The sequence below is a fragment of the Protopterus annectens genome, chromosome 8.part0, assembly GCF_019279795.1.
Source record: "Protopterus annectens isolate FY-2018-M chromosome 8.part0, PAN1.0, whole genome shotgun sequence".
Classification (NCBI taxonomy): Eukaryota; Metazoa; Chordata; order Ceratodontiformes; family Protopteridae; genus Protopterus; species Protopterus annectens.
In genome coordinates, this window is record NC_056741.1 from 1,761,229,542 (window position 1) to 1,761,243,631 (window position 14,090).

Consider the following 14,090-nt stretch of genomic DNA (forward strand, 5'->3'; position numbering starts at 1 on the left):
TGAAGCCTCCTATTATCTATATCTTAATCTTCCAGTCCTGAAGTATGTAGATGAAATGCTCATCTCTAAGTTATGTCCTCCAAATTAGCCAGCCAAACACTGAATAGGTTAACTCAAGTAAATTTCACCTTAACCCTGGAAAAATAAATGCTTTTCAGGTCTGCATAAAAAATAGTCTTCAGCTCAGACATGCAAATCAAAATCAGCAGTAGAATTCCCCCCGGATCTACTAAATATTTTAAATACCTGGGTCTCTAGCTTGACAACAATCTCAGCTTTCAGTTTTACATACAGAAAACTGAAGCTAAAATGTATCAAATCCTTTTCTGGGCTTGGAAAATCCCTCATCTCTTATCTCCAGTTGGGTGAGATGCAATGGAGAAAAGTGTTTTCCTTTCACAATTAGAATCCAGTCTTTTTGGTACTGCCTTCTTACTACTCTAAAATTACCACTAATGCAATCTGTTGATTCACAGCACTTTAGCCCAGGACTGAAGACCAATGCTCAATTCTAAAAAACAAGCTATCTGGATCTCCATTCAGCAGAGATCTGAGTTCCTTCCTGGCTCTGTCCTGCTTAAACTTCTAAATAAAAATATTTTTGCCTGTCTTGCAAGTATAGTCACTATAAGAGAAAGAGTCTATCTCAGACCTCAACCAAGCTGCCATTCCACTCTTCACTTATTCCGTTCAGCTAACACATGCATTAATGCTAGCTGTTCAGTCCTTGGTCCCAGTGTTTGGCAATTGATTCCCTAAGCATAAGAGATTTGGACAACCATCTCAACTTTAGAAAATCTCTTAGGGATCAATTGACAAAAAAAGAGAAATGCCATTGTTTCCTATCTGGCAACATTACTTAAAATAACAATAAAAACGTTGTTCATTATACTTATTGCATTTACATGTCCCCACTTTTATGACCAAAACTGCTACAATTTCTAAATACATTATCAAGTCTAACTACCTATAATGCCTTGTTTATTATTTCACCAACTGCACTAACAAGCTTGTCACCATTCCTCAGTCTATATCTTTCCCTGATTATTTTTCTCACACCCCATGCCTTCTTCTTGAAAGTTAGTTTTATTTATTTATGTGTATTTCTTCTATACTATAACTCCATCTTGTAACTTTTACGTAATTTATATTCAGCAGTGCATGGCTGTTATTTCTTTCCCTTTTGATGTTCTCTGGACACTCAGGTGAGCCTGATATAGGTCCAGATGGATTGTATGTATCTATATGGATCTCCTAAGTCATTTCCATGTCAATCAGTTTATCCTTGACAAGTTACACAAAGAAGCAAAAAAAATGGAGTTATGTGTAAAAAAATAGTAAGAAAATAAGATATCTGAGAGACAACATGAACAGTGTTCATAAGTGTCATTCTTTTCATATGAAAAGAGGGAGAGTACTATGTACATTTAGTCAAGGAAATATATCAACTATATTTCCATTATCTTTTTCTAATGAAATTATACCTTGTCTCATCCCATATACATTCAGTTTAACACCATTCACATTCCCTTCCCCAGCACTAATTTCTTGATCCCTGGGCACTTGCAGTTTGGTTTGCAGCAGCCAGTCCTCTCCTTCATATCATTTTTCATACTGTGGGATTCCAAAGAGTGTGGTATAGGGTGGATAAATGTACTTAGAGTATTGCACAGCTCTGTACAGAAGAATGCAAGTAAGGCAGTGAGACATAGACATTGTCAGGCTGTGTGTGTGTGTGTGTGTGTGTGTGTGTGTGTGTGTGTGTGTGTGTGTGTGTGTGTGTGTGTGTGTGTGTGTGTGTGTGTGTGTGTGTGTGTGTGTGTGTGTGTGTGTGTGTGTGTTAAATCTTAGGTTATGTCTTCATTAGCAGTAATGCCTATCTCAAAATGGTTGCTGTGGTATTTGTACCAGCTACAAGCAAATCAAACATCAGCGTAAGCATATGATGTGCATACATGCATGCATATTTGTATGTATAGGCTTGCAGCTGTCTGACACTCTGTGCATATGGCTGTGAAACCATCAGTTATGAATTTATCCTTAAACTAAAGCAGCCATAGAAAATAATACTTCCAGTAATGCAGTGTAGGTCTGCTACGCAAGAGTGCTGCTTCAACATTCTTTACATTTGTATAAGTGACAGCCTTACCTTGAACATTAGGGTAAATCATCATTAGCAGTAATGCCCATCTCAGAGCTGCTGCTGTGGTGTCTGTACCAGCTATAAACAAATCAGACATCAGGCTAAGCAGATTTTCTTCATCAAAAGAGGAACCATCATGTTTTCTCTGCAACAGCAAAACAGGTAATGTTTAGTAAATGCTGCAAGAAAGAAGACATGTTTTACGCACTCAAAAATGCAGGATTCCTTTCCTTAAAGGATTTATACAACCAGATTATGCAAGAAAATGTTTAGTAATATTTTTCCCCAGTATTCGGTGAAACTAGATAAACAGCAGTATCTGCTATGCACAAGTTCAGAGAAACGATAACCATACTGTCTGTTATTCCTGTATTTCTTATGGAAATCTCAGACAGAAATGTTTGGCCAATGTGCATAACCTTTGAGTAATCATTAGTAAATGGTTTTCTTTTCATGACCAGATGTATTTTTTTGCTCAGTCTTGTTTTTACCAGTTCAAACACATTACCCAGATTAGGAATTTTACGCCATATGTTCTATCAGTGGTTGTTCAGGCCTGCATTGTAAAAGTGCCATATGATACCTCACAACCTGCTAAAGCAGAACATGTGGACAAAGGCAGAAATAATGGGGGGACAAAGATGTAGAAATAGGAACACTTCATAACTATTGCTCTTACAGTCTTCAAAAGTTGTTAGGTTATGCATTAGCATGAATTTCTGAAAGATAGAAGTCTGAAAGTCAAGTGTATGTCATTATTTCTTGACTGCAGTACTCAATGACTTGTCAGAAAACCACAATACTCACTATATAACATAATAATATTATAGTAATATAATAATTTATTTTTCCATGCTAAAAATGTTTAAGCATAGCTGAGCAGGTGTGAGCGCTATGGCCCTCTGCTTAGCATTGCTAAACATCCCATCAGAGATAAGTAAAAATATGCAGTTTAAATTACCAAACCAAGGTAGTGTAGTGATTAGGGTCCTGGCTTTGCATGCAGGCGTTCATGGTCTGAATGTCAAGCCAGGAACGTTACTGTTATATGTGAAAGCAGTGTTAAAATTATTTTTTCAGCGTACATTATGTAGTAACTGTTTTTGTCAACCAGGATAGTGTAGCTGGTGTAAAATGGAAGTGTGAGTGCATATAACATGTGAAATCACCCATGTATACACAAGTGTACCATTCAGTATAGTTGCACTCCTTGATAATGTAATGAAAACACATAGAGGGATGTCATGTAAAGTAAATCATATACACCTACTAGGTAAAGTCATTATTCTGATACTTTTTAAAATGAAAAGTGAGCAAGGGTCAGCAATGCACAGTTATGGTTACCAGGTTTATGCATTGCTTAGACATGATTGCTAAGCAGTAAGTAGGTCAGCCAAGTGCATTTGCACACTGTTAAGCAGTGCTCAGCAAGTAGGGTCTACTTCACATTGTCGTAAGCTGACAATATCAAGTCTGATATTGTCAGCACGGCAATATCGAAAGTGAAGAACATTGTGCAAGTAAACGGAAATCACCTTAAGGGGAGATTTCCATTTTCCTCAATGTAGTGCAGTCTTGGAGTTGGTATATTTAAGTAGGGGGGTGGGGGGTGCAGGGGGGCTTGCCACCCTGCCTATGCCATTTAGTATTTTTTTTACGTTATTCGATGTTTTACTTAATTGATCAATAAAGTTCGACCTTGATTGATTAGATTAAGTAAACTTTTGATAACGTGATATACCTGCCAACAAGTACCCCTTTAAGCACTTAAACTTGAACTTAAACTTTAAGCAGCTGAGTGAATTTGTGCACTGCTAAGCTGTGCTCTGCATTTTTGAAATGGTCCAATGATGGCAAAGGGTGGGAGTATGCCTTTATTTAAACTGTGCAGGCAGGAATACAGCCATAACCTGATCTCTGCAGGTACATGACTGGTGCTGGAGAGGGAGCGCGCTATCAGGGACAGCGCTGAAGCATTCAGGAATCCAGGATCATGGCTGGACTCCTTGTAGAAAACCATGATGAGAGACTGCTGCAGGGGCAGTACCAGAGCTCACAATACAAAGCAGAGGCCTGGGACTGTCTTGAATGTGATCTCACCAGTGCTACTGGCATCCCCAGACTGGTGAAAAGGTATGGCACCACTGTGCTGACCTAAAATGGAGGAAGGAGGCACTATTGGCCCAGTGGATCCAAGCTGTACAGGTATGGAATGCTCCAGTAGTGAGCAAGTATCACTATCAAGTAGTTTGTAGCAAATACTAGCATGAGATTGTGATAGGTATGCATAATATTTGTTTTTCTCCCTTACAGCTGCAGCAGAGATGGCTATGAACATAGAAGCCTATGCTGACAGACTGCTGAGACTGTGCTGACAGGCTGATGAAAACAAATCTATTTTGCAATATATTGTCCAAATAGCTAAGGAGTACATTGCTTTCTGCTATTAGGTATACTGTTAAAAGTTTGACTGACTAATACTGACATGCAATAAAGACTCCTATAAAAACTGTTGTGTTTATCTTATATGTTGTTGTAGACATATAGAATGCATACAGGTCCTTCACAGCAAATGTGGCTGTGACAACATACATTAACTGAGGTTGTTCTGTGAACCAGCTGTAAGAAACACTGTAGATGGCAGAGCTGTAAAACAAGATATAACTGAAATGTGAGATATATACTGCACTAAGCTCTAAACCCTGAATAGTAATGTGTAAAGTTTCAAAGTGTGCTCCATCCAGCATTGCCTTGTGTTAATCTTTGCTTTCCAGATTGTAGTAATCCAAAGGATTAATGCACAGTGCAATAATTATCTGTCAGCCATGCATCACAGGATTACAAGTTCAGACTGTCTAACCAAGAGACTATTAGACAGAAACCAGTGAGACAAAATGTATAATGTTCCCTAATAGCTCAGTGTGATGAAAAATAGCTTCATTGTTAATTTTGCACATCCAGACATGGTTCGAATCCAGGGAGTGGTACTAAGATGTGTGCATATCTACACACAAGGAATCAGGAATAAATGTAAAAACAGTCAGGTAGTATTAACAGATATTTTCTCTACAGGTAAGGAAATGCTGGTTGTAGGTGTATGAAGGCTATACTAATAAACTGTGTAAAAAATGTTCAACTGTCCCACCACATGCCTGAAAATGACAGCAGGATAGGTACATACATGCACTCTTCCAGATACATGTCTCTCAAGTGTCACGGCTAGTGGTCATTGCTGACAATAACCCTGGACTCAGATAAGAAACCAGTTGAAGTATGCCAGTACCACAATCACATAACAGCACTTCAGGGTACCCCTCTTGTGCCAGATATGTTACCCTGACATGTACGAGTCCCCTCTAATCATGTACCCAGAGTTGTCACAGTTTGCCCCATAATATTCCAGGCTGACAGTATAATAGGTATGTTTGTGCTACAGAAGCTATGGGCAATAGACAGATATAAACTGATGGCAGACAAATAGAGTATTGTGCAGTACTGTTGTGAAAAATAGAAGCATAAAAAGTTGTTAATGGAATTTTTGCCTCACCTCCATCTGGATCAATACAATAATTCATATACTATGGGTACGTTTTACTCCAAACCTAATGTTGGGACTAGTGTTCTATTATCGTTCATATATTTGATTGGTTTCATGTTGAGATACCTTGTTCAAATACCATTGTTGGTAGCCTGTTGTCATCAATGTTATTGGCATACTGTTATGATGAATACTGTTGTTCCATTTATGCATGTGTTTGTTTTGCTATGCAATTGTTCCAAATATGTTTTATGGGGTTAATTGGAACACCCATGCATGCTATTATAACTAATCTGGAAAACTAAACTGGCACCTCACCTAAGTGTTATGTTTAATCATAGCCTCACCTCAGGCTTTGTGCCCACTGAGTGGTGCACAGCTATAGTTATCCCACTCCACAAGGGGGGAATCCACCTTGGATCCTGGGAACTACCGCCCCATCAGTCTGATGAGCCTGATCTGTAAGACTATAGAATGTATTATCATGGAACTTATAAACAAAGACATTGGCAACCTTCAAACATTGGACTCCACCCAGTTTGAGTTCATGAAGAGCTGATCTTGTCTCCTGAACCTGATTGACTTATTTGAATCAGTCTCCAGACCTGTGGACAAGGGTAGGGTGCCTATCTGGACCTCGCCAAGGCCTTCAACACCATCCCCCACTCTGGAATCATAGATAAACTTACTAAGCTAGGCATTAATCCCTATATCACTTGATGGGTTGCTACTGGCTTACTGACAGAACCAACACTGTTAAAGTAGCCAACTCCATATCCAGCTCCAGACAAGTGACAAGTGGAGTACCTTATGGTTTGGTCCTGGGACCGCTCTTGCTTGGCATCTACTTCTCTGACATACAGGCCAACACTAAGGGACTCTGGCTAACAAAGTTCGCAGATGACAGCAAACTGGGAGCCATTATTGAATCCCCAAATGATGTGGATATTCTACAAAAAGGCCTTACAGAAACAGATCCTTGGTGCCAGAACTATGGGCTCAAGCTCAATGTCAAGAAATGTATAGTTATCCCCATTGATAAAAAACATGTACCCATGAATTACCACATAGGTGGCAGTACACTAAACTGAATGTGTGATAAGAGACTTAGGGACACAGGTGGACAGTGGTCTCACCTTCAATAACCACATCACCACAACAGTCAGGAAATCCTTCTATGTGGCACACCTCATCACTAAGGGCTTTTCATCCAGAAAAAATGGAGGTCATTGTCCCACTGTACTCATCCCTCATTAGAGCTATTATAAAATACAATGCCCAATTTGGTATGTACCTCTCAAGACATCTGCAACAACTGGAAAGGCTGCAGAAATACCTCATGAAAAGAATCACGGGCCTAAAGCAGATGCCTTGTGCTGACCGTTTAAAAAAACTCCAGCTATACTCTGTCGTATATCGTCTACTCAGAAGGGATCTCTGCTTAACATACAAGGCCATGTCAAACCCAGAGCTGTTGGACATGCTACACTTAAAGAAATCCCAATCCCTCAGAGCCACATGCTCCAGGGATCTAAACCTTGTCATCACAATGAACAAAACATGCTGGAGGGATAGGTTCCTGACCCAGACACTCCCCAGGCTCTGGAATAGACTGCCCATACATGCCAAGCAGAGCGCCTCTTTGGCCCTCTTCAACAGGAACCTTGACAATTGGATGGGAGATAGGAAATTCACCCCAGGGATCACATCAGTCACCTTGCTAGATAGGGGCCCAGGGAAGTAAATATTGTGGGAAGAAATAGCCAGGGAATTGGTATGGCTAGACTTGTATAGACCCTAGGGCCAATAGCCTAGTACCAACCTATGAACCTATGAACCTATGTGTTGTTAATGACTAACCAACATATTTTTTTTAAAACCTCAGTACCGTAGCATGTTTGGGAAGGCAGATTCTGGTGGATCTGCCTGTTCCACCTCATCTGGCTGTGGTACTGGGTCCCAGCACATCTGGGACCCAACCTGGGACTTCCTCTTCCACTGGTCCTGCACCACCTTCGTGTAGAACTGCCTCAGGAGACAGGGCCCACCCCTCTCAGAGTGGGCGTGGACAGTAGCCTGTCACCCACAGTCAGTTCCAGGGTTTGGTGAGCAGTGCCATCTGAGCTGAATTGGGTGGGCAGCTACACCAGATTGAGGGTCATCTGGTGCACTTTGAGGGACAGGCCACCCCTCCTGTCCAGTCCCCAGTGCAGCCACCTTTGGGGGCATGAAGGAGCAGTGGTGTCTGCCCATGGGTGGGGACCTCAGTCCCACTGTATCCATTTGGGGGCTCATGGTCTTCAGATTCCCAACCTCCTTCCCTGTCAAAGGTGTTTACCCCCTCATGTGTCATATACTGCCCCTGTCTGCTGTCTTGTCTGTCTGCAAATGCAACCTATCATACCCAACCTATCTCCCCAAACATACCTACAGCCCTTCCCCAACATCCCACTCTCACCTTAAAAAAAGGGCATCTGTCCAGCAAAAAAAAATGCCCCATACATAGCTCTACATTTCACCCCCTATGTACACTGAAACTAATCAATCAACCCACAGATTACTCTGTAAATGTCTGTTGCCAACTCCCCTCCCTGTGGGGTATGAGGCTGTAAATTCCAAATTCCATGTATGTAATTCACAGCTGTTGCTGCAGAAGAAATGTAGAGCTATGTAGAGCTATGGTCCTTTCCTACACCCATCCTGCACATCCCTAGCTGCTTTTCATAATGTTTTACCCTCTGCTTGCCCCCATTTCACCACTTTCCTATCACCCTTTTTGCTTTTCTTTAATGAAAATTAGCACGGGTGTAAGCGGGAGCAAGTGGTGATAAGCAAAGCTAACAGGGATTAACCATCTGTTAGCAACACTTAGCTCTGCACAAAACAGTGCAGACCAGCTTACAACTGCTTAAAAGTGCTTTAATCAGTCTAGCAAGAAAATAATCAGCCCTGCCAAGTCTCAAGTCTCAAACAAAGGATACTGTGCACTTTAACCACAGCAAAGTACCACTACACCATCTGATATATGGGAATCTGTAATGCTTTTACAAATATATCATTAATTATGGTCATTTAACATTAATGAAAAAGTAATAATTTCCTAGTGTGGAACCCAGGACCCTATGCAAACCAATCTCAGCAACAAACCTCTACACGGTCTGAGCTGTAGGAATTTGCAATGTTTTTACAAACATATCATGCACAACAGTCATTCAACATAGGGGGAATTATATATCTTTAGTAGTTATATACATATATTACATATTCATACAGATATATATAGACAGATAAACGATCTCTTACTAAACCAATCTGCAAAAATCACGACAAACAGTGGGGTTTAAAGGGCAAACAATAGTGGCATTTTTGAAATATGACTGTCATACATGTAGAAGTCTTCTAGAATGGCATGGTGTGCTTTAACATACAATGCCAGACAGATTCCAGGTCTGAAACACAAATGAATGTCAACATTTACTGATGGCAATGCTCACATCAACCCAGTGATTTCTCAGAAACCCACAACTGTTATGGCCAACAGACAAAAATATGAGCCACACATCAGGACTTTGTCTAGACATCTGGACAGTGAAGAGGTATGACTGCAGTCATGTAACAGAATGAAAAAACCTGTGACTGCCACCAGTCATGTCACCCAGCACCTTCTGAACCACAGTAAGACCAAAACGACACTAACCCATGTATATCCAAATATATCATACAGTACAGGGATGGAACTGTAGGGAAAAGTAGATAGTGGTGCATAAATGTCCACTCACAACCATTTGCAACACAGCCACAGCAACATACCAGTACCCCAAATGAACTCTAGAGTATAACGACTGTTTGAATGAATATATCCTAATTGCCAATTTCACAATACACTGACAGATACTGACCCATCTCACAGTATACTGGGAATCCTGAGGTGTTACAGGACCTTTCTCAGTCTGCCCCTCCAAACATACATACCTGAGAGACCACCAACAGCTGTAGCAGTATGCACAGTCAGATAGAAAAATGATCTGTGACACTCACGTCTGCCTCTTTCCCTACCCAGCCAAACAAACATCTACACACAGCACTGCTACACAGTCTTGGCAGTCGCTTCACAATGACTAGACATACATAACTCTAATATGTACATTTTTCCACAGAATGGCCAGGGTGTGAGACTATATTCATGGCCACTGCTGCATACCACTTCCAGGAGTCTGCTAAGTCAATGGGATGATACCTTGAGTGCAGTCAATGAATAATGATATCACATATCTCTGACCCTCTTACTGCAAGACATCTGGACAAAGCATGACATACTTGGGGGACAAGGGGCCGGAAAGAGGGACATATCTCACATGATGGTGTTACAAACTGAAACAGCTGACAGTGTCACAGGCTTTGTTGTAACATAACATCCCTGAAGGATATAATGTCTGAAACACCAATGGATGTCAACAGTTAGTGACTACAATCCTCACATTATCCTACTGCTTCCACAAAAACAGACGTTGTCTGAGGAACAGACCAAACATAACAGGTGAACCCCTGGGCAGTCTGTTGACATCAGCACAATTGAGAGGTATGTCAGAGACATATCACTGTCAGACATCAAGTCACACAGAAAATGCATGTCCAGATGAACCCTGTTAAACTAGCAACCCTCTATGTGTAGAACAGCACTACTGACTTACAATCTGTACCCAATTCTGGAACATTGTTCCTCATGTTGCTGGGCTGCCTCAACATGTCCTCTCCTGAGAGGTATTCCCACCAACTGTCTGTGAAGCTGTCACCCCCACACCTCCATAATGTCCTCCTCACTGGTAAGGAAAGGGGGCAAGGCACACATGAAGGCCGTAATTATGACACTCTATTGCTATGGCACTGGCAAATGGAAAGACAACACAGCTGCTCTTGATGAAAGTAGCAAGTGGGAGACACCAATTGGTGCATAGGCCATCACCTGCTCATGAGCAGCACCTACAAAAGGCAAGCTGCTGCCTTTGCAACACAAGTCTCAACCCATCTACACAAAGACAGACTGCGACTACACAAACCTAAGCATTTGCATTTTTGTGAGGGAATTCCTGAGCATTATAACAGGTATGTCAATCATGTAAGCATGTAATGGAATGCAGAAGGGGGGATGCAATGATGTCAAACGGGACATCAAACACTAGGCCATAACAAGACCTGCTGGACTCACATGCTGCTGTCCAGCATTTATGGCCATTACTGCTTGCCATGCCTGCATTGACATGGAGCACATCACTGACCCCTGAATCACCCCAGCAAAAGTCAGCTCATGTATGACTACTAATGGAGTCTCTGTTGTCCAGCACTTAGTGTGTCACTGATAGGCCAGCTACCTGGGATGTTGTAATTATTCATATGTCACCTGAGAACGCTACTCTGATATATATGCTTGTCTTACAAATGTAACAGATGTACATAGGGTATGTGCATACTACACAACAGGTGCAGATGTGTGGGTTGAACTGTATGTGATATACTGACCCCATACCTGACAACTGTCCAGAGTTTTGCAGACTGACCACGTCTTTCTCATATTTGTAGTTAGTGTTTCAGACAGTTGTGTATTGTATGGTACATCACTGGCAATCAATTAAAGACTGAAGTCATAGCAAACTAGCATACATATCATTGTCAGTTATCATATCCTGCAGAGTACACCTGTGAATGTGACACCATCTTTGCTCACAAATAAGTGTGTTTCAGCTAGATTCATAAAGTGACACTATTTACTGGCATTTGCCCACCACTGATGTGTGCCTTTGTGCAGATGTCTTGCTCTAATAGGAGCTAGGTGTTGTACCATGACACCAATGTCAATGCAAGTGTACCTTGTCCAGTAGGATGCTGACATTTGTGCAGTCTCTGACACTTGCTTTATAGCTGTGGAGATAACACCAACCTTGCCAGATCACTCCTCCCATCATATGTTTAGACCCAAAATGGAGGCCAGCAAAGCCACAGGAGGTGGGGTGTTGAACATTAGCATACACATACACACCTCCAGGCTGGCCAAACAGTATGTCACATGGCTGAAATCCTGAGTGCAGTTAACAGTTGACAAAACACCTACTTAAATCATAGCTAGCTACATGCCTCCAACCATGACTATTGATATCCACCACACCTTTTGTGACCTGCTGGAACCTGTCAGGATTTAATTGTCTACCCTGCTCCTGAGGGATTTCAAATACCCAACCATAGTGTGCCTGACCTATGCCACCTGAACATGAATGCACATATATTCCTCGGCTTTGCCAATGACAATACAGTGGATCAGCCGGTCAACACTCCTACGGCAGGTGGAAATCTCATGTACCTGGTCCTAACCAACATGAGTAGCCACTGTAGCACTCTTACAGTTCCATCCCCCTTAGTAATATCTGACCACATAGCCATCACTGTTCAGGTCACCATCTCCCCTGCTTCCCACCCCCGTTTACAAACAGAATAAACTATGCACAAATGGCTATAAAACCCCTCAGAGTAGGTAGAAGTAGTTGCACAGCCAATGTCCCATTTGTTGGAACTAGTAGAACTGTCCAGGCTCACATCACAATATTATGTGGGCATCCACATAGCTGTATGGACCCAGCAGTACCTGAAAGTATAACATCACCCCCCTCAAGGTAGGGTAAAAACCTGTGGTGGACAGCAGCAATACACAAATATGATAATAATTGGAAACAATTGCTGGACGGGCCAAGAAGGAACAGGTGCCTCATTGGATGCAATGTCACCTTGGTCTATATAAGCAAATAAGGGCACAGGTGACATACCCTAAGGCCGTCTTTAAGTGCAAATGGGAGAAATCCACCAAGGCAAATCACTAGGCCTTCCACACGTCTGCAATTTCAGAGGAAACACACAAATATGCTCTATAGTGGTGGTCAATAACACCCCATGCACATATGGCATAGATATAGGCAACTGGCTGCAGACAGGTGAAGTATAAACACCACCCCCTATCCCACCAGAGGTACACATGTGCATGTGCGGCACCTGCCCCCCTCCTCTCATCATCAGGAACAGGCCCGTAATGCCCTTTCAAAGGCAACACACAGAGGTCTCCATAGTCATGATACCATCCCTGACTGCATTGCACATGAACACAGGCATAGGCTCTCAGATCCATTCCACACTGTAGTCAACCATAGCATGAGTACCGATGTCATCCCATCTGCACAGAGGACAGATACTGTCATCCCTATACACAAAGGTAGAGCAATCCACCAACCCAACCAATATAATGCACATCAGCCTAACTAGATTGCTCTGCAAGGGCATGGGAGGCAATATCAAGGACATTATGAACAGGGACATAGGCAACATCAAAATGCCTAGGCCCACACACTATGGTATTGTCAAAGGGAGATCAGGCCTGTGAAACATGACTGACCTCTCTGCAGTGGTCAAGAAACACAGGGATGAGGGGAAGATGGTGAACAATGCCTAACTTCACCTAGCTCAATCCTTTCACACTAGCCCTCAGGTGGATAGGATACATAAGCATACACAGCTAGGCACCAAACTGGAGGTTACCAGATGGATAGCTAACTGGCTCAATGATAATAGCCACTCAGTCAAAGTAGTAGAACCCACCTCTAATAGTAGATTCATCCAGAACGGTGTACCCCAAGGATTAGTCTGGGAGCCTCTACTGTCTGAGTTATATATGGCTGACCAGGGGTACAGATGCTTACAAGCTGCCCACTGTCTTACATCCCCCTACTGATGTGGCCATTCCCCAAGAGGCACTCACCCAATTGCTGACCAGTACAAGAAGCATTACTGCAAACAGAATGCCAGAAGAGCCATCACTCCCCCTGCTGTTGCAGATGTCATCCACACTAAGTATGACAGTAATAATATACCAAGCATGCAATCATGTGTGAGGTGACCTGTGCTCTGAGGTTGGTAGTAACCTGACAGTTTTACACCATGTGGGCACCATTGTACAGAAAGCTGTCTACATGGTCCACCTCACAAATGGGTATGTCATAGGTAGGCCATAGGTAGTCGTAAAGTGAGGGCAGACCTCTAGAGTAATGAGCAGTACTGTTGTAAAAATAGAGGCCTGTGCAGTTGTTAATGGACTTTTCTTCTCCCCGCATCCCTCATCTGCATCACTAATTATTATTCATATACTACAGGTATGTTGTTACCAAAACTAATGTTTGGACATGCGTTACATTATTGTTCATATAATTAATTAGTTGCATGTTAACATACCTTGTTCAAATACCATTGTTGGTGGCCTGTTGCCGTCATTGTTACTGGCATGCTGTTACAATGCTTACTGTTGTTCCAGTTATGCATGTGTTCTGTTTGCTATGCAACTGTTTCACATCTGTTGTTTTGGGTTAATTTAACACC

The 14,090-nt window shown here is 42.0% G+C and overlaps 1 protein-coding gene across 1 annotated transcript in view; it reads right to left on the reverse strand.

Annotated features, from left to right (window-relative positions):
- LOC122809623 (vitamin D 25-hydroxylase-like) overlaps window positions 1-14,090 on the reverse strand; it is a 357,935-nt gene that overhangs the window by 293,405 nt on the left and 50,440 nt on the right. Inside the window, exon 2 of the mRNA XM_044081255.1 lies at window positions 2,150-2,288. Within this exon, the coding sequence (XP_043937190.1) occupies window positions 2,150-2,240 (91 nt within the window). The 5' untranslated portion in view covers window positions 2,241-2,288. The remainder of the gene's footprint in view (window positions 1-2,149; window positions 2,289-14,090) is intronic.